The following is a 20,551-nucleotide window of genomic DNA, read 5'->3' on the forward strand; positions in this document are numbered from 1 at the left end:
GCTGCTTGAATATTATGATTTTTCACTTTCGCTTTGCTACGGTAAAACCCTCATCAAGGTTAAGATTACCAAATGCTGAATGAGATGCGTAATGTTCTTGGTGAATGGACTTAGTACCTCCTCCAAACTCCCCTCCCCAATGCCGGCCTCGCCTATGGTTTATCCATCTTGTACCGTACTCAATTCTTTACATTTCTGAAAGAACATGGTTTAATTTTCTACTGTTTTTTTTTGAATGTTTTACAAAATATTACACGATAACGTATCATCTCCAAACATGCGACGAATGGTGGTAGTAAACTTGGTTGCAATTGGATCTTCCTTTGCTGTGCCAATAATGTTGATGTAAGGTTAAATCCCAAATAACATCAATGCTCAATAATGGAAGCAAACGCTGCTTGTTGGGGGTGCTATTGACAATATCGTCGCTGAAATGATCTTTTGCACAAGCTTTGGTAGAATTCCTAGTAAGTGAAAGGCATTAGCCTACGTTGATTACGTCCGTGCCTTTTGTATACACCGCCTGTCGCTACTACCGGTCAAACAGTTCTAATGAGCATATGAAATCAGTAAAATTAGACTGGCATCTTATTTACTGACAGCTTATCCTTGGTATTGGCGATGATTGCTTTGCAATTTGGAAATGTCCGTCGTAATCGTATCAAGAGTTATCTTCATTGCTGGAGACATCATTTATGCGAAAGATGAATGTCGTACACATAGCCGAATTGCTAGTGTCGTTCAAATCAGTCATTTATATCATATGAGATGTCCAAGGTTGTATTATAGGTTATATAGCGACTTGCTCTATTTAAGCGACTGAATTTCCCTTTACCATACCAAGCTGCCAAATGCTTGTATATTTCAGTTGAAATACGGTTGAGTTTTCTCAAGTAGTATGAGGCCATTGATAAAAGAGGCAGTGTTAAAGAAATGGAAGATACTTTACGGAAGGTCTCTCCTCTTTTCTCAATCATCACTTGTGTCAAACGATTCAAATTACAGCCAGATTGACGAGCAAATAGACACCAAAGAAGCCTCATAGCATTAACATAGCTGGCAGCCGGGATGTGTTGTACAGAGGGCTTGTGGTAGTGAGAAGCCCCTATTCTAATGAAAAGCAGCTAGTTGGTTCTTTGTGGAAAGCAGAATTTTAGACCAAATCCAATGAGCCGAGATGAACCAAGCTTTCGTCTCATAGAGACTAAATGCTGGCTTAATCTCTCCCTAAAAACCACTAGACTAATGGCACCAACACTCTATTGTTGTGATTTGCATTAATCGTCTAGCGCATTTGGTAACTGTGATCAAGCGTGGTTTAGATTTTCTGGCCGCTTGTTTCTACTGCTTGCTTCTGCTGCTGCCACACGCCCTATTTTAAATTCCTTTTTCATAGAAATCCTCGCTTTTGTTTTCTTTCTGGTTATAGACCATATAAATAATAATGAGTGTGTTGGGTAAGTACTTGATGGTATATATAGCAAGTAAACGAGAGTATTCAACCTCTCTGTCTCTCTAGTTACAACCACATTTTCTCAAGGTGCCGTATTTTACGCTGGAGAAACACTATCATGTACAATAACCTTTACCAATCCCATCCTATCTTCTGTCAATAAGCCAGTGAAATCGTCCATATCCGCTCCCATCCCGTTTCCAACAAATGCAGCGCAGCCGCAGACGCGATCCACGCCACAACCACGCACCATATCCTCACTGGCCTCTTCTACACTCGCATTTCTAACCAGAAGTCAACCCACGACACCTCCATCATTCCACGCATCATCCACAACGACCAACAATGCAGTAGGACGCAAAGAACCACCTCGCCCATTGGTGCTTGATCAAGATGATGAAGAAAAAAGCATCCCTGTGGAACTCGATTCGCCAACGCCTCGTTCCAGCATCGATACATTTCTGCACCCAAGCCCTCGAAGCTCCATGGACTCGATTGCTTCATTTCGTTCTTCCTATCAACACAGCGCTGCCAGACGCTATTCCTCCTCGCCATTAAAGAAGCCTGTATCAGAGCACTTGCTGTGTGGATTTGCGCAAGTGGTAGGCAGTTTTGTGGCAGATTCCAGCTTGATTAATTTGAACGAATTTGGACCCTTAAAGCATCACACAATGTATAGTCCTCAGGGTGGATTTGGTGGAGGTGGAGGAATGATGGTGGCCAAATCAGACTCATCACTGGGTAAAAGGGCATGGAAATAGAGATGAAGAGACGCCCTACTGATCCAATATCCCAATAGACACACGCACATTGCCCGTCTTTTCTACACCACCATCCATTTTGTTTGTCGATTTGAATATTGCACCTGGAGAGACTAAAAAATGTAAATGCGTGTGCTAACGGAAACAAACCTTTAGAATACTTATCTCTTTGCGCGACATAGATACATACAAAATACAACTACCTAATGACATTCCACCATCGCACAGAGGAAAAGCCATTCGCTTCAATTACTATCTTGTGGTAGGCGCACAGAGAGCACCCACTGCAGCGACAGCAAAATCCGGCTTACCAACGCAAGGTCAAGTAGCGCAGATTCGTTTCCGAGTATTGAATCATGTATCAGAAGATGGATCAAGGCCTATCTACGACTTGATGAATCCAGTCGTGCGATACAAAGATGAAGCCGTTGTGGATGAGTACAATGCGACAAAGGCAGAGGAGAAACCAGTAAAGCAACCCAAGAAACCAGCACAGCAGCTAGAGGAGCGGAAAGCGTTTATGAACTATGTCAATGAACTGTTTGAAAATAGCACTCAAAACCATACGATCCATGAGATTACCAGACGGGAGAGCGATGCGTATGAAGAGCGAAGTGCGGATGAGCAGATATTGGATAAATCATGTTCTCAAGTGGTGTCTCGCATCACACATCGTAGTAGAAAAGGTAGGACCGAGCAGAAGTAGGACAAGGGATCAGGCTGGCTGACATTTCTAATAGCTATGTACGATATATGTAAAAATAATCAACGCGTGGCAAAGTTGCATCTGATCAAGACTGCACACCGACTAGGCGAGCCTGTAATCGGCGTGCTAGACTTTAGTGAAGCTATTCTGTCCACATACAAGGTGAGGCATCTAGATTACGAGAATTATTGCATGACACTAACATAGCAAGCAGATTTCCATTTTCTTGGAAAGCTGCGAGTCAGTTGAAGATACCATCTCATTGAGAACACCACAACACATTTCACGAGTATCTCGGAAGACACATTCGGATTTCCATTCCTTTTGTCTAGACAACAAGCGACTCTCATTTTCACTACCCATACCAGCAACCGCATCACCTGAATTTCAGACGACAGGAGGTAAGAGAGATGTCGGGACATTACATATTATACAAGAACACTAAATACCCCCCCTTTTTATTGTTTAGTGTCTCTGAAATACTTTTTGAAATTCGAGTTTATCACGAGCATTGATAACCAACCTCCCTTTATACCTATTATCAAAGATGAAAAGCATGTTCATCATCAATGCTTGCAGGATATCGAAGTCAGTACATTTGATTGCCAGATCCCATTGACAATATACGGTTCACCTGGAGGTGTTGATCGAGCACTGTACGGTAGGCCGCATACATTTAGAGTTCAATAAATTCTGGCTTTACCTTGCATCGTTTGCATTTAGTGTATAAATGTGTGTACGATAAGCCTTTCGTTTGACATGTCCATCATCCAGATGTATTAAAATTCCGTGTCGTTTTAGTTTCTTCCATAGCCTCTAGTTGGCCAGCAGGGGGGGGGGGGGAGGTCAAGATTTTTTTTTCTCTTTCTTTTCTTCTTAAACATATACATACCTTCAAAATGTTCATGCCTCAAGTAAGTTGTGCCATTTTCGAGGAAAAGGGTCATTAGCGGCTAAATTAGATTTTGATAGCAACCCCAACTTACCCCCGAGCAAAAGCTCATGCTTCGTCAACGTACAGTCGCTACTGTCTCCAATTTCGCTCTCGTCGTTTTAGCTATTCGTGCTGGTAAAGTATATGAAAACGAGTTTGTCAAGGGAGATAATTAAAACGAAGTCGATAGCTCCTTTTGCTCTTGAACAAGCCAAGAAATTGTTCTAAACAATCAGATGTACAAATTTTTACAACAACACGCCATACACACCACAATTGAAAGCGACAATGATACATATTATATTCACCAACAAGCAATTAAATAAATAGGATTTAATCTAGACGCATGCGAATAGTGTAAATGTGAATGATGAAATTTGGCTCATGGAAGAAGAGTGTGATTTGAGCCCTGACTGAGACTTGAGGATATGACACATTTGTATGTGATGGAAGGGAGTTTTTTGTCATTGCACAAAAGGGAGAACATTTACAATGGAGAGCAATTTCAAATAGATAGCAAACATTTCTTCTCTCTCTTTTTTTTTTTCTCTCTCCATCTCTTTTTTCCTTCTTTCTTCATTCTACCACCACCACCACCTCCTTATATTCTGATCTAGTGTTGTATAAAAACCAATACATGTTTTCAAAGTCGAAGCGATTTCCCGAAGGTAGTAGTGAAATAATGAATGTGCCTTGTATCACTCAGCTCGTCTCACTTCCTCCCCCTGTTTACTTTTCAGCTGGCAAAGACTACATACCTGGTCCTGGTGAATATGAAGTGTTGATGGACGACTCTGGTAGACACAAGCGGTATGGTTTCCTGACTCAAACAAGTCGATTTTCAGAAGGCCCAGGTAACTGGTTTATAAGGGGGAACACTTTTGTATGCGGCTTTACTCACACATGATATGTGCAAATAGACCCTTCAACCTCTAGTGAATTCTATGCCCACAACAATGAATCGACAACCACAAGCTTGTCCATCTCATCCACTACGAGCTCCAACAGAACATCAGATGAATCCCGTTCTTCGCCTAGAAAATCATCCATCAGTCCTACAGACACAATCAACCCTTTTGAAAAGTACAGATATGCGATGCAAAAGGAGATTGAGACCCTGCAGACGAAAGCCAGAAAAATGGATGCCACCATACACACATTGGAGACTGAGAAGCAAGATACCAAGGCACTACTGTTAGATAAAGATCAGGAACTAGCAGATCTAAGATCCAAGAATGCCATGCTCCAAAAGACCGCAAGTATTTCCATGTACAAAAGCAACAAAACAGGGCAATATGCTGATTCATGCCTCCTTTATAGATTCAACGTCAAGAGAAGTCAACAAAGGCTGCACAATTGCAGAAAAAGATTGAACAATTAGAAGAAGCATTACAAAACTCACAATCAGAACACCAAAGGCAATTGCAAGAGAAAGATCAGATCATTGAGGCGCTGCGTTTGGAGGTGGATACACACAAACAAAGCGTGTGCGACCTAGAAAAGGCACAGCAATCAAGCCAGCAGGAGCACACACTGCTCGAGGCACAACTACAGACCCTGACGGCACATCTCTCGGAATCTCAAAGCAATGCAGCACAACAAGCGCTGCAGCTGTCTGACTTGAACCATTCATTAGAGGACATGACTCGCTCCATTGCCTCGCTGTCGCAACAGCTCGAGACCCAAATAACCGACAATGTCAGCCTTAAACAAGTGAACCATGAGCTCATGCTTCGATTGCAAGCACAACAAGGGCTAGTACAGAAGTTAGAATCACGCCTAGTGCTTAAAGACGAGGAAATCGATGCATTGTTGAATACCATCGATGAGCGAGATCGTGCACTGCAGGAAAGTGCATCAAAGGTGGAGACATTGGAGCAGAGGTTCAATGTTTACAGAGAATATGTGGATACAACAGTGGTGCCTCATTTGCGGGGGCAGACAAAGGCTATGGAAGACATGCACATTCAGGAGCTGAATGCGCTCTTGACCGAGTTACACGAGGCAAAGCGATTCATGAACAAGCAGGCGCAATCGATGGATCTATTGAAATCAAGTGTACACTGGATCACTGTGCAAAATGCGCAATTGAAATCACTGATTCAGACAATGCACCAAGAGCACAAAAACCAATGGGCCATGAACAAAAAGCACTCTTCTCGACATGGCAGCAAAAAGGCCTCACTCCATCCAGAGCAGCAAGAACAAGAACAAGATAATGAGAATGACGATACAACCTCGTTCTCTAGTAAATCAAATGTATCAAATTATCAAGGTAACCTGTCTAATCACCGTATGTATCATTCTCCTTGATTCATGTATCGTATCACTCATTTTTTTTTTTTCATGCACACAGTTGATTCCTCCACTATCGTTTTGAATGACTCTGGATTTGGTATCCTAACTGAAGAAATTAAATAGGCACAGCGCATTGCATATATTACACATCTATACCTCTATTACCACTATACCTCTATTTTGTAAAACTACTATTTGACTCAATAAACTGCATTACATCAAGACTAGAACATGTGTAGGATTGAAATGCACATTGGAACATCGACATGGATCAAGATCCACTTTCTCTAGACGCAATGTTTTATCCATCTATTATAAATCTCCCTAATCAATGGCAATGTACATGCATGGCTGTAATGTAGCCCTTCATGTGCCCTACTTTTGCTCTTGATAAATGAATGCAAGTTCATCCGGATTCAGCCACGGTCGATTACCAACTATCCACACGACTCCGCTACTGTCAAATCTTGTTTGCAGTGGCCCTGTTTGAATTCAGATTTTTTTTTTTTTACACTCTTTCAAATCAGACCATTTCATAGAATGAGCAACAACCATCTAAGCTATCTACGCAATGTCAAAACAGTGCCATCACCGTCTGGGTGGACACCAGAAACGAAATACATTGACAAGCTCTTCTGGTCACCCAATGTACCTGCAGAATTGAGAGATCTCTACCAACCAGCAAACCCCAAAGTACAAGACCCACGACGTACCATCAATTTCATGAACGAGCATGTCAACTTGATTGGCACTTTTCCCGGGACAAAAGAGCAGAAGCGCAATGTCAAGATCAAAAAGATTACTGACAAGGAACATCCCTGCTGTGGCGCTTATGGACTCGTAGCAGCACAGACTTTACAGCCAAAGCAGCTGATTATCGACTACTTGGGCGTGGTAGAGTATCAGGACGGCTACGAAGCTACTTCAGACTATGTGCTGCGTTACGGCACGGATCTATCCATCGATGCAGGTCGATGTGGCAATGAAGCACGGTTCTGTAATGATTTCCGTGGCTGTGGGCCTGAGCCCAATGTGTGTTTTATGAATTACATGGATGAAAAGACAAAACATATCAAAGTGGGCATCTTTGTCAATGGCAACCGCAAGATCAGAAAGGGAGATGAATTGGTAAGTTATGCTGATCTTGATGCTAGCTCCTGGATAATCCCCCCCCCCATACTAAAACAATTTGTCCTATAGTTGGTTACTTATGGCAAATCATTTTGGGCAAAACGAGGTATCGACATGAGTGGGCAACAGCACAAGAAATAAACCGTTTATATTATACCCCATATTTTATTCAACATTTTAAAGACTGAGGTTCATGAACTTTCTCTTGGAGAAACACATCCACCATTTACTTGGGTGTCCATCAATGTAAATCCTATCAACCAATCTGACCACAAGTTCCTGGCGAAGTTGTTGCATGTACTGCTTCATTTGCTCTATACAATAACATGGAGTCAATACCCACACTCTCCCTTAAGCTCTTTGGATCCACCCCCCCCCCAATCTTACCAGTTTGAAATTTGTCAGTAGGTGCTTGATACATAGCATTCAAGGGAAATGCTGGGTCACTGGGAATAGCGAAATTGGATACAGCCAAGGTATTCAACGTCTTGAGCGCCTCACCTTGAGGTGTCAGCTTGTTGATGGAGCCAAGACATTGTGAGATGAATAGAATCAGATAAATAAGCACACGATCGGCATTTCCCTTGATTTCAAAGTTACGGAAGAGACAGTTGGCACGGAACAAGTCGAGTGCTTCGTCGATAATATCCTCGCTATTGGGGTCAGCTGAAATCGTCATGGAACAAACAGTTAACGCGTGCGCTTTTTCCTAGTGTGTGCCAAAGCAACTCTACAGATACGTTACCGAAAGGTGCATTTCCTCTGAATTTCGTCTTGATGGGTAATAAAAACATGTTACCAACGGATTGATAATCGCCTTCGTTGTATTGTGAATGATATGCCTAAGGAGAATGGTTGCATATATATATCGTTTTAGATGGTGTGTCTTTCGAGACTTCCCATGAGATGACTTACGGGCATAGTGAATATAGAAGATGGTTCTATTGGAAGTGAAAGGTTCGGTTATTTCAACGAGTATAGGATTGCTTTACTGAATTTACCAAGAAATTAGTATCTGTGTAAGCTTATTTTAATGAGAAAAGTGTATCTCTATTGCGAAATGAATTTGAAATGAGTGTTGTTGTAGCTGCAATTGATTAACCGATGGTGCTCATGTACGTCATTTTGTTGGTTGATATAGGAAAGTGTGTGTAGGAGCACCTTTCTTTACTTGAACAATGAGCTCTGTGTATTTTTGAAATACGCGAGTGCCACATTAGAGCCCAAGAGAAGCAGTGCTGTATTGTTCAACCGCGCTCATATTACTATTACAGAGCAAAATGTCACTTTTTCAACATTCCACTATCAAACCAGAGCCCTATAACCAATCTTCAATTGTGGATCTGGCTTTTCTATGATGCTTCACATCCGTCTCAGTCGAAACACTTCATACACGAGCATACAGCACATATACATTACCTCTTACCGTTCAAATGTATGAAAAACACAGCCAACTGTGGGAGTACTTGAGCAGTGATTTCTCGTATTAAAAGCCGTTTTAGACCGCAGAAGTAGCACCAAACGATTACTTTTGACTAGCATCAACTTTCTGACACCTTTGCTCAACTTTTTTGGGATCATCAAAAATCGACCAAAAACCATGAGTGATACCCCATGATTTTTGTCGAAAATCAAACGATCGCACTTTGGCCTCCAAAATGAAGACTTTTACTATGGTATATATTAAACCAAAATGTTCATCTCGATCCAAAGTAACCCGTAAAAGTTTGTTTATGAGTCCTCGATATGTAAAATCTCGGTATTTTCGCCAAAAAGCACATTTCATATTTTCTAATTTTGCTCAGTCACTTCAGTCAAAACACCTCTCGCAATTAGCACCATTAGAAGCGTCTCGAGAAGTACTCCAAGAAAGCTTAAGGAAGGATAGTGTAATCATTGCGATTTATACAGTCGAATTACAGAATATAGTTCAAGGAAGTCGAAGTTTGATCAGAAATTCCCATTTCGAGAGAAAAAAAAAAGCGATAATCGGAGATTGAATGTTTTTGCATGGCAGTTGTGATGCCAAGCGTATTGTGAAGGCAATCGATGCTGTTAGAAGCTCACTAGAAGAGGTTTACGAGCTGAAAATCAATATAAATCTAGCCTATGCGCTTTGAATTGCTTCTGTATGCAGTATGGCTTAATTTTTAAGCATTGCAGGATATAAGGCTTATTGACTGCACCCTTAACTTACCATTTCTGTGTACAAAGTGGATTATATCGCATCATCAAGCTTTCATTTGTTGCAATATTCAATGAGAATGCCCTGAACTTTGTAAATTTATGTATTATAAAAGAATAAGAGTATCGATCCTTGACAAATTGATTCAATCGTTGCAAAATTGCGGATCCTAATGTGAATGTTCATGCGAATGCAAAGCTATGAGCAGCCGTTTGATAAGACTTGCTCAAACTGCAGAGCATCTCGCTTGGGTTTCCACCTAAAATGCCAGCCTCTCAATGGCAAGAGCATTATTGATGCATTTAGGCAAAAGTGCAAAAGCTCCATGCTGTAGGTATACGACAGCTGATTCAATTCATGTTGATCGACTGAGCAATCAAGCATCCCCCCTTCTTTATTTGATTGTCAGACATTAATTTGTGTGCTGTGTGTACAGTATACTAAGGCAACAACAATGAAATACTCTTTTTTTCTTCTTTTTCCTTTTGTTTTTCCTTTCTATACACAATTCTCTTTGTGTGCAAACATGAATCATGAACTAACGCGTCGTTACCCTCAACCGGTACCCGTTTCAGCAGCCACAGCGCTTCATTACAGACAGTACAAGAACAACACCAGCGTTAACTCTTCCCTGGGCTCTATCCCAGACCACATTGAACTATTAAACATCAAAGCAGATCTGGAGGCATTGCTGCCTTTATCAGAAAGAAGAATTCGAAACCTCACAAAAGATTTATCCAACATCAAGAAGAATGTACGAGTTCGAGAATTGAGTGAGTAGTGTTTTTTGGAGACTGTATCGTCCTAGAAACTCACCTGCACCTATATAAGCACAAGAGGAGCAAAGGCAGTTGGATCAACAGCAGGTGCAGCTTCAAAAGAAGCAACAACAAGCACAGCAACAACAGCAGCAGCAGCACCAATTGCTATCACAACAGCAGACACAACAACATCAAGATCCTTCCAAAAAATCGGGAAAGAGTGCTAGTCCAGCCATGTTGGAGAAATTGCAAATCAAGCAAGAAAATACAGGTATTCCAGTTGCTTCATTATTTGTATCTCGAAATCTTATATTTGCTCAACCTATTTTTACCATGCTGCTTTTCTCTGTTTCTTTTCTTTCTCCCTTGCTCTCACAAGCAGACGAGTCTTCAGATATGCTACACTCAAACACACATAGCAAAAACCAGCTTGAAAGACAACTGTAAAGTGCACAACCACCACACAAGAGCCATTATGCAAGACGAGTGAGTAATAACATACCTTATTTCTTTTTTTTTTTTTTTAGTGCGTTGGAGGCCTTACGGAGGAAACGGAGAAGGGATGATGATATCAGTCTACCAAAAAGTATAGATAGCACTCGTCGTTATGCTGATTCATAGTTACTGAAGCAGCACTTTAGGTACCACATCTCGAAGCGAATCGCCACTGAACGTTGTAAAGCTAAAGAGAATGGACGATGCAGCCTCCAGCACAGTTACTCGCAGTCTATCGCCCCCCTCCACAGCATCCACACCCATAGCAAAAGCACACTCAAAATCAGGACAGGTACAGGCGTAAATTGCATAAACGTGGCTGGATCTGACACCCACTATGACCTATAGCATACGAAAAAGAAGAAATCGACAGACACAAACAGAAATCACAGCAGCAAACAACAAAACCACGCAAAAGCACACAATCGATCCAACACACCCGACACTGATTTTGTCCGAGTCAAAGCAAAAGATCAAGTTCCCATTTTGACATTCTGGACAGCCATTGATCCGCACTTTCGACCTCTTGCCGAGGAAGATAGGTCATTTTTACTACCCAAAGAAGACGACGACAAGTTTTACACCATACCGCCCCTAGGCAGACACTATATGGACGTCTGGTCTGAGGATGATATACCAGCGATGAGTCGATCCCACTCGCCCATGAGCTCAAGTTCAAGACAAGGCTCACACGATCATGTAAAATACTTGACTCATCCTTTGACAGACGATCACTTGTTTAAGGAGGATATTAGCTGCGGAAGATTGACAGAACGCTTATTGAGTAGTTTGGTGACAGATGAAGGCATCATGATTCATGACGAAGAGGACGATCAAGACGATGTGATATCGAATGAGCTGTTGAATACGACCAAAGACTACCACCACAATCGATCCATAGAGGAAATGTCGTTTGTTCCCCCTGATGACATTGCGCTTTTTGAGGAGAGGTTGAAAACTGAATTGAGATATGCAGGATTATTTGGTGAAGATGATGTGAGTTTGACCTGGTCGTAAGCAGAGAGAGAGAGAGAGAGAGAGAGATTGGATATTAACACATGGTATTCAAGGTCGACTGGAGCGCAAGAGAGGATGATGAAATTTGTGCAGAACTAAGACTAGCAGCGAGAGAACTCAAGGAGCAATACACAACAAATGAGTACCGGAAAAAGCGTCTATTGAGCGTAGTTGATAACCAGCTGCAGTACGAGCAATATAGACATGTTTTGGATAACCTAGATATTCAAGTAGAGCAGTGTTATCTAAAGCGATTTGTAAGTATTTAGTCTTGGCATATCGGTGAAGGAAGTCAGCGATTTAATGATGATGCTTTTTCATACAGAGGACTCAAAAATCAAAAAAGAGAAAGACACCGGCTTCTTCGAAATCTGCTCTCTCAGAGCACGCAGTACACGCCATGACCAAAAGAAGGACTTGGGTCAATGCGCTGGAGGGCATTTTCAAAGACAAGAACCGTGTCATGCCTACAGAATCTATATTTGAAGACGATGGACATGTAAAATCAGAAAATCGTGTAAATCAATAAATGTACATCACACTTCAGGGCACTTTTTACGTTTGTCATTTGACATGTGGCACTTTATAAATTGTTTGGAAAGAGTTGTTCTTTATAGTTGCAATCTACAAAGGGCTGTTTTAAACATGCAATACCTATATATATAACACAATACCTACAGAGTATGCTCTTCCCTTCCATACACTATATCGTTATGTAAACAGGATCCACTGGAAGAGGCTATAAATAACCTCAAAGTGTCACATATTAATTTTGCCCACCATTACATATAACCACATGATATGATGAGACACAAAGGAAGTATTGGCTCCAAGAGAAGATCAAGCAGTTCTTTTTTTTTTTCTGCTTCTTCTTCTTCTTGTTCAACTAAATATACAATTACAATGATCAAGTCTTTCTTTTTGAAAAAGGCATTTGACAAGAAAGAGGGTAAGCTGTGCACACAACTAGCAGCGAACTATATTGAAAAGAAAAGGTTGTATATTTAGTATTCTCCCTCAATAAACAGATGTCGTATCGTCTACGTTGAAGAAACAGGCATTGCAAGGCAACGCACAGGCGCAGTACACGCTGGGGAAAAAGTGCATCGCCGGCAAGGATGAAACCAGCGACCATGATCGGTCCATCGCCTTGGATTGGTTCCAGAAGGCTGCTGAATCAGGACATGGGGCTGCTCAGCATGAGTTGGCTCTCGCTTATCAGCATGGCTTGGGTACACCGCATGATCCAGTGCGAGCTCTACAGTGGTTTACAGAATCAGCAACGATCCATGATTATGGCGACGCACAGTATCAGCTGGGTACACTGTATTATTACGGTAATTGCGGAGTGCCGCAAGATTATGCCATGGCACATCAATGGTTTCTCAAAGCAAGCAGTAATCTACAGAGCAGCAGCAGCAGTCTTGGAGCAGCACAAAACTCGCTGGGGTTCCTGTATCAACGAGGGTGGGGAGTAGAGCAGGACCATCGTCAAGCACTGCAATGGTTCATCAAAGCAGCCAGCAACAACAATAGCAATGCACAAAATCAAATTGGTGTATATCACAAAAAAGGACTAGGAGGACTCAAAGTGGATCATCGTTTGGCCTTTGAGTGGTACAGTAAATCGGCAAAAAATGGGAATAGTTCGGGACAATGCAATCTGGCATGGATGTACTATGATGGTTATGGCACGAAACAGGATTATGTCAAGGCCATGAAATGGTTTCTGATGGCAGCTGACAACCATAGCCATGACGCTCAGTTGCAAGTGGGCGTCATGTATCTGAATGGATTAGGTGTGAAACCAGACAACATGATGGCATTGAACTATCTGACTTTGGCTGTTGAAAATGGGAATCAGCATGCTCAGGAATACAGGGACTATCTCTCTGATTTGTTGGACAATGAAAAGGTAGAGACATCTGCTGCTGGTTTCAGTACTATCGCAATGACGCACAAGAAATCTATGTCCATGGATGATACGACACGTCTCTATACGAATGAAGCGCTATCCAACACACCTAGACACTATTCTCATCAGACTTATACGAGTAATAAAAGCAAGTAATGCTGATGCTATGAATAGTACATGGCTACGTGCCTCAAATCAGTCATCTGCTAGGAGATGAATGGCTTCTCTACTGCTGAACACTCTTTCGCTAAAGTATCCTGTCAAACGACTGGCTTGTGGCCACTTGAATACAATGTCTGGAACGCTGGCGAATACCCGAACCATTGAGAGTTAGTGTTATCATTTATGACGATAACTAATTATGTCAATACCTTGTTTTACTTTTTATTGAAATCCATTCAGGCAAGCAGATAACCTGTATTTTATGCAGTTATGTCTTGGCTATCTACGAATTTGATCTGCTTACTTATAGCTTCGCAAAAAAGCCAATCTCAGTGGGTGACGGAACCACTAGTGTTGAAATATAGTTCAAGCATCTAAAAAAAAAATGCGATATGATTTGTATCAATAGGGTACTGGTGGGAAGGATCATTGCCATTGTTCTCTGATTTACTTCCCATTGCTAATGAACCTCATCCAGCTTGTCTTTACCTGAGTGTGCCCTCCTTAAAAGAGTAATATTCGGAAAACTCGGATGAAGGATTGTTTGTTTATACAAAACGTTGATTGTCACATTACCAACACCTATAAACGACGCAGCCCGTGTTTCAAAAGAGTAATAAGTATTGGAGATGACAATGATCCAATTGTAGAACCATTGTATAAAAAGCTTGTCTGTTTGTGTTTCTCCCCTTTCTTCATTTCTTGTTTTACAATCAACACACACATCATGGGTAATGTTAATAGTGCGGAAGATCCATATGGCTATGGCTATGGCTATGGCTATGGTGGATACGGTGGAGCATACAATGGCTATAACAATGAGGTACGTTGGGCGGATTTGCCATCCAATGCATACACAATGACACTCACGCCTTCAAATCAGCTCGAGAGATATTGCAGAAGATACCAGCAATACAGTGCCTATTACACACCGCAATATGCTCAGCCAAATTACTACAGTGCTTACCAACAGCAGCAATTATATCCAGCCATGGCTACAGGTTACGCATCTACACCCTACGCTACGGCGTACGGCAATTATACAATGCCCACTTATGCTTATAATACACCGGTGTATTCTTCCATGTACAACAGTGCACCTCTCTATGGGCAAGCATACAGCAATGGCTACTATCCAGCAAACTATTTACAACGAACCTACATTTAAATAATCACACGGTATCATGGGCAAGTAGGATACCTACACAATGGTTGTGATATTCCCACTCTCCCCTATAAGCGCGCTCTCTGTAAATAACTAATCGTCAAATATACATACACTGAAATAAAATTTACGTTTTATTGGTAATATACCCATTTTCATTCAATGGAATAGGGCTTTGCTGGTTCCTCTTTGTCTTCTGTGGTCTTTCGCTGTCGTAATAACGTGCCTTTTGTAACACTGTTGTTACTATTTCTGCTGTCGCTGGTGACAAGATTGATACTTTCGTCATGATCTGGTTTTGGTGGCACCGTTGGTAGCACAGATCCTTCAGGGTGAGGCATACGTGATTTTCGTGAGGGATTGAATTGATGGCAATGAGGGCAAGTGTACTCTATCAGAGATATCAGAAAACTGAGTCCTATATGGAGTGTATTTACTTACGAATTGTATTCACTTCTTGTGGCAGAACCAACCCATTATGCGCATTACAATGAATGCAAATTAATGCATATTTGCTTTCTGGTCCAACATCGCCAACCAAGGCATCCACTAACTTGTCATACCATGGCTGTGATGGAGGTTGTTGATTTATTACCGATGCTGGATTCTTGTCAGATTGCTTTTGCTTTTGCAATGCTGTAGGTATACCAGGATGTGAGCATACAATCTCGGTCTCAAACTAATTACACACCCTTCTGTCTCTCTCGCTCTTCGATCACCTTGTTTCTCTTGATTTCATCCAATTCCCTTTTCTTTTCTGATGCTGGATCGTATCGTTCCAGCAATGATTTTGTTGTATAATAGGCAGTCTTCTTCTTCAATTCCTCCACCTTTAGCTTTTGCTTCTTGCGAAGTGTATTCAACCTGGTGGTAATGTTGTTTAAGCGCTTGTTGTAAACCCATTTGAGACCCCTTCTCACATAGTAAATACTACATGAATTGTTACATCAATGATGAATTTATCGTCTCGTTTATCACAAAATGTACCATATAGGTCCAAGTAGAATAGGTGTTGCAGCCAACAATTGCTCCTGTATATTGTTTGAATATCCACCATGCAGCATATACAGATAATATGCAATATAGACGGCCCACAGCACTGTTGAATACAATACCCATAGAATACTCACTCGACGATCTTGAATTCGGATATCGGATAGCTGTATTTCGTATTTCTGGACATCATCGTCGTATTTAGAAAGCACCTTCTCGAAACTGTCTGAACCAGACTAGATAATAACATTAGGCATTCAATGTAGCAAATGAATGCAAAGTCTAATTACCTTTTCTTTGGAAAATAATGTGCCCATTTTGATTAAATTGATCAGAAAGAGAAACAACTACAGAATGAACGCGACAGCTTTATTGTAACCGCAGGAATCAGCTTCCGAAATGTCAAAAAGACAGCCCCTTTTTAATGCGAGGGCAGTTATTTGTTTCATCGTCATTGAAGATTAAAGCGAGAACATGTCGTATTGCTTTTATCAGACATTGACAATCAAGAATTAGATTTTCTATTGTACAATCTCTATTTCCAAAACATCTTCTACGCCTACCTCTTAGTCTCCGCTGAACGATGTGTCCATCCCAACTTCCTTGATATCGACTCAAGAAAGACTTTTTGACCAGTGCTAGTCAAGCTTTATTGCGTTGCTTTTATTCTCTTAAAAGCGCAAGGTTTGACTGAGCCTGGCTTTCCGACAAGAGGAACACAAATCTGGCACACCAAACGACACTGGATGAAATCCTCTATACTATTGATTCGAGCAAATATGTTTATTCACACTTCTAGTAATAGAGACTCCCATGTAGTCGGTATCATGATGGATAGAGAAAAAATTCCCTAGGGGCAAATTGAGAGTATTTATTTAGGACCTGAATTGAAAGGCGAACCTAGTAAGACAAGATCAAAACCAGTGGACCTGATGCTACCAGAATCTAGATGACAGCTAATAGAGGCATTAATTATCCGCCTTTATGTCAAAATCCATGAAACGTATATAGTATGCGATGATAGATGCATCGTTTACAGATATCTCCATCTGATTTTCACAATGCCTTGCTTGAAAGGTGCCAACTTGATAAAAGCAGCAGGACTCAAATCCAAGTCGCCTTTACTACATTCAGGACACTACAAGAGAATATCTCTCTGTCAGTTCCATCTTTCAGACATCTATTTATCTACATACCGTGTCTGCAACTTGAGCCTTGACTTTATCGCCTGCTGCATTGACAACTTCAACCATGCGGCCGCATTTGGGATTCTCATCTGATTTATGCTTCTTGTTTGCCATGTCTGGTGCATTGACAGCCACAATCAAATCATTCTTTGTATTCTTCCAGCCACAAGAGCCTCTGTTTGGCGAAAAAAAAGTGCCTTTACCAGCATTGGGATAGTCATTTGAATCATTATTCCCTTGCTTGTGTTTGTCGCTGTGCTTTCTAGTGCTCTTGATGTGCGTTTTCTTGGTGTGCTTTGAATGCCTTTTCTTGCTGCTCTTGGAATGCCTTTTATTGCTCTTTTTAGATTTGCTATTGGTTGTCTTGCGATGCTTTCTGTTGTTATTGTGCTTTAATGTAGTGGTGAACACAGTTTTACGAGGTTTGCCCTTGACAGTCAGCGTCAATGTTGTTTTGAGTTTCTTGTTCTTGGTCATGTATTTAACGACGGTTTTTACATGCCTGTTTCTTCTTTTTTGCAGGAATCCCATACCGCTAAAATCAACATAGGATGTGTCCTTTGGCATGCGAATGTCTCGAACATCCTCATTGACCACATTATCGCTGATTGGAGCTGCAATCACAGCAGCACTGCACAAACACACAGCTGCTAAAGAAAACACAAACAATTTCATCGCTGGAAAGAGAGTTGTTGATTTCTCATTTGCAAACTGGCTCATTATATCTATAATTTCTAATGACTACATGTGCACATACAATCAATCAATCAACAAATTTATGCGGGGTTATACAGTAGTTATGTTACTAATAACAAACAACATTGCAAGTATATATAAATGTCCTATATGATGACCAGCCATTCGATCTTTTTTTTCTTCTCTGTAATATTCTCCTATACAAAAATGGTACTTGACTTGCCCAATGTTACAACGATTCCCTTGCTGAACGTTCCCAATGCTATTCAAATTGGCTATGATTTGATGGATCACATTGCAACCGACTTGACCAGAAACATCAATAACGTATCTAATTATGTGATTATCACCGACACTCAACTCGCTCCGCTTTATCTTGACACCTTGTGTCAATCCATTCAATCCCATCTTAAGTCAAGTCAACGGCTTTTAACTCGCATCTTGCCTTGTGGCGAGGAATCGAAATCGCGCACAGTCAAGGCATCCATTGAGGACTTTTTGCTGGATGAAAAGTGCACTCGCGACACATGTCTGATTGCCTTGGGTGGTGGGGTCATGGGCGATCTTGTTGGATTTGTGGCATCGACATTCATGCGCGGGGTACCGTTTGTTCAGATACCCACTACCTTGCTCGCGATGGTGGATTCCAGCATTGGCGGTAAAACTGCAATCGACACACCGCATGGTAAAAACTTGATTGGTACCTTTTGGCAACCCAAGCGTATCTATATGAATTTGTCTGTCCTGGAAACGCTTCCAAAACGAGAAATAGCGAATGGCATGGCTGAAGTGATCAAGGTAAATAGTATGTTGCCATGGCAACCAGTCAAACATCTCATTCATTTTTTGCGTAATAGACATTTGCTATATCAAATGAAGCCGAGTTTGCACAGCTTGAAGTTGGAAAATCTCAAATTGAATCAGCTATAATAGGTTTTAGTGACATTGGAACTAATTTAGGCGAGTGTTAGCTTATACCGTGGTGCGTAGATGACCAATATATTAACCTATTTGCTTGAAGTAGATGCCGATAAAGCATTTTTGTTGAATGTCATCAGTTCGTGTGCTGCCTTCAAAGCCAATGTTGTCACTCAAGACGAAAAGGAAAATGGATTGCGTGGTTTATTGAATTTTGGTCATACTCTGGGACATGCTTATGAGGCTCACTTGTCTCCTGAATGGCTCCATGGAGAGTGTGTTTCGCTTGGTTTAATACACGAAGCAGAGTTGTCATCTTATCTGGGCTACTGTTCTCTCGGCGCTATTGAGAGGCTAAAGAAGTGCTTGCAATTGTATGATCTACCTATTCAATTCGATGAGTACTCAAAGAAAGTACTGGAACTATCGCGCGTCATGGACACAATGAAGGTAGACAAGAAGAACAAAGGCGTTCAAAAGAGGGTTGTGCTACTCAAAGACATTGGATCAACTCTGGAGAGCAAGCCTACCAATGTGGATGATGTTGCTATTGAGCAAGTCCTGGCCAAGTACATCTCTTCCTCATCCAGTGATGGCAGCTCATCCAAGATGCTCCTTCAAGAACATCCTTTCATGAATACGTTTCCCCTGAAAATCGCAATTGATTCAGTCGATCTATCACCGTATTTCAGTACCCTCTGTACGGCATTCAAAAAAATGGGCCTTGATATGGCTTCTCAAGATGACCAACATGTAAGGCTTGCCGGCAGCAATGCAAGAAAGGAGATCAAGATTTGCATGACCAAGAAGGCAGGTTCTACCAAACCCTTAAACAGCGGTGATGTCTGGTATGAGTACGTTATCCTGCCCTCGCAAAAGGCCGATGCTCAGTTTGTCTTTCAGCTGCTTCACTTTATCAATATCAGCATGCTGTCTCAACCTCGCCATATCGACCCTATGCAAAGCAAGCAGACAACATTTGTAACACCAACGATATCATCCTATGCAACCGTTTTGCCTTGTCTCATGAAACAATGGCTTGAAGGTACAGATGCTATTGAATTCAGAGTGGATCATCTACCTGTCCAAGAGACCTTGCATGATTGGGTTGCCAATGTAGGCCATCAACTTGCTCATCTTCGTCAACTGACGCGTCTGCCCATCATCTACACGGTCCGTACACAACCTCAAGCTGGCAAATTTGACCCTACCCAAGTCGATCTCTACGAAACATTGCTACAATGGGGCCATCGATGGGGATGCGACTATGTTGACATGGAGTCCAGCACACTTCCAGAAGAACGACAGAGAGTCATGATGGAAATGAATCAACACTATGAAAATACCAAGATCATCTCCTCCTTCCATGATCCAAACCACACTTTGTCCTGGTCTGACGCTGCGATGAAAAAGGTCTATCAGCAAGCAGTGTCTCTGTTTGATACATACAACCACCAAGGAGTCATCAAATTGGTTGGTTTTGCAGACACCTTTTATGATAACATTGAACTGGAGCAGTTCAGACGTCAAGTGGATGCCAACAAGAACAAGGAAATCATTCTGATCAATATGGGCATTCATGGTCGATTCTCTAGAATCTCTAACCAGTTCCTAAGCCCTGCAACTCATCCTACCATGTCGATTGCAGCAGCTCCTGGACAACTAGCCGTGAATGAATTGTCTCGTTTACGTAAAGAATTGCATTTTAATTGAATAAACAGATGAAATGTACAATATATGGTTTGAAAGAAAAGAGTATAATGACATGGTGTGT

At 41.5% G+C, this 20,551-nt stretch overlaps 10 protein-coding genes across 10 annotated transcripts; 7 read left to right on the top strand and 3 right to left on the bottom strand.

Annotated features, from left to right (window-relative positions):
- Positions 1–1,444: 1,444 nt before the first annotated feature.
- On the top strand, positions 1,445–3,610 carry ATC70_011601 (uncharacterized protein; the record flags this gene model as incomplete). The annotated part of the gene is made up of 7 exons (XM_064830789.1): positions 1,445–1,457; positions 1,520–2,194; positions 2,253–2,336; positions 2,397–2,900; positions 2,955–3,082; positions 3,135–3,321; positions 3,390–3,610. 7 exons carry the CDS (start codon positions 1,445–1,447, stop codon positions 3,608–3,610), a joined length of 1,812 nt encoding a protein of 603 aa, XP_064683291.1.
- Positions 3,611–4,491: 881 nt separating this feature from the next.
- Positions 4,492–6,275, top strand: hob1_1 (BAR adaptor protein Hob1; the record flags this gene model as incomplete). Its single annotated transcript, XM_064830790.1, has 4 exons — positions 4,492–4,708; positions 4,775–5,109; positions 5,175–6,147; positions 6,211–6,275. 4 exons carry the CDS (start codon positions 4,492–4,494, stop codon positions 6,273–6,275), a joined length of 1,590 nt encoding a protein of 529 aa, XP_064683292.1.
- A 417-nt stretch (positions 6,276–6,692) lies between these two features.
- On the top strand, positions 6,693–7,424 carry ATC70_011603 (Protein kinase domain-containing protein; the record flags this gene model as incomplete). Its single annotated transcript, XM_064830791.1, has 2 exons — positions 6,693–7,280; positions 7,353–7,424. 2 exons carry the CDS (start codon positions 6,693–6,695, stop codon positions 7,422–7,424), a joined length of 660 nt encoding a protein of 219 aa, XP_064683293.1.
- Positions 7,425–7,460: 36 nt separating this feature from the next.
- On the bottom strand, positions 7,461–8,204 carry ATC70_011604 (uncharacterized protein; the record flags this gene model as incomplete). The annotated part of the gene is made up of 4 exons (XM_064830792.1): positions 7,461–7,597; positions 7,671–7,949; positions 8,029–8,125; positions 8,199–8,204. 4 exons carry the CDS (start codon positions 8,202–8,204, stop codon positions 7,461–7,463), a joined length of 519 nt encoding a protein of 172 aa, XP_064683294.1.
- Positions 8,205–9,994: 1,790 nt separating this feature from the next.
- On the top strand, positions 9,995–12,270 carry ATC70_011605 (uncharacterized protein; the record flags this gene model as incomplete). Its single annotated transcript, XM_064830793.1, has 7 exons — positions 9,995–10,241; positions 10,300–10,672; positions 10,757–10,815; positions 10,871–11,016; positions 11,073–11,720; positions 11,795–11,998; positions 12,067–12,270. The coding sequence occupies 7 exons, from the start codon at positions 9,995–9,997 to the stop codon at positions 12,268–12,270; spliced, it is 1,881 nt and encodes a 626-aa protein (XP_064683295.1).
- A 374-nt stretch (positions 12,271–12,644) lies between these two features.
- On the top strand, positions 12,645–13,812 carry SLD5 (GINS complex subunit; the record flags this gene model as incomplete). Its single annotated transcript, XM_064830794.1, has 2 exons — positions 12,645–12,690; positions 12,770–13,812. The coding sequence occupies 2 exons, from the start codon at positions 12,645–12,647 to the stop codon at positions 13,810–13,812; spliced, it is 1,089 nt and encodes a 362-aa protein (XP_064683296.1).
- Positions 13,813–14,545: 733 nt separating this feature from the next.
- ATC70_011607 (uncharacterized protein) lies at positions 14,546–14,986 on the top strand (the record flags this gene model as incomplete). Its single annotated transcript, XM_064830795.1, has 2 exons — positions 14,546–14,641; positions 14,702–14,986. The coding sequence occupies 2 exons, from the start codon at positions 14,546–14,548 to the stop codon at positions 14,984–14,986; spliced, it is 381 nt and encodes a 126-aa protein (XP_064683297.1).
- A 152-nt stretch (positions 14,987–15,138) lies between these two features.
- Positions 15,139–16,293, bottom strand: ATC70_011608 (uncharacterized protein; the record flags this gene model as incomplete). Its single annotated transcript, XM_064830796.1, has 5 exons — positions 15,139–15,374; positions 15,425–15,619; positions 15,675–15,913; positions 15,971–16,212; positions 16,267–16,293. The coding sequence occupies 5 exons, from the start codon at positions 16,291–16,293 to the stop codon at positions 15,139–15,141; spliced, it is 939 nt and encodes a 312-aa protein (XP_064683298.1).
- A 716-nt stretch (positions 16,294–17,009) lies between these two features.
- On the bottom strand, positions 17,010–17,838 carry KRE5_14 (killer toxin resistant protein; the record flags this gene model as incomplete). Its single annotated transcript, XM_064830797.1, has 2 exons — positions 17,010–17,114; positions 17,173–17,838. 2 exons carry the CDS (start codon positions 17,836–17,838, stop codon positions 17,010–17,012), a joined length of 771 nt encoding a protein of 256 aa, XP_064683299.1.
- Positions 17,839–18,066: 228 nt separating this feature from the next.
- ATC70_011610 (uncharacterized protein) lies at positions 18,067–20,490 on the top strand (the record flags this gene model as incomplete). The annotated part of the gene is made up of 3 exons (XM_064830798.1): positions 18,067–18,657; positions 18,717–18,819; positions 18,884–20,490. The coding sequence occupies 3 exons, from the start codon at positions 18,067–18,069 to the stop codon at positions 20,488–20,490; spliced, it is 2,301 nt and encodes a 766-aa protein (XP_064683300.1).
- Positions 20,491–20,551: the final 61 nt, after the last annotated feature.

This window comes from Mucor velutinosus (assembly GCF_035048745.1).
Source record: "Mucor velutinosus strain NIH1002 chromosome Unknown tig00001564, whole genome shotgun sequence".
Taxonomy (NCBI): domain Eukaryota; kingdom Fungi; phylum Mucoromycota; class Mucoromycetes; order Mucorales; family Mucoraceae; genus Mucor; species Mucor velutinosus.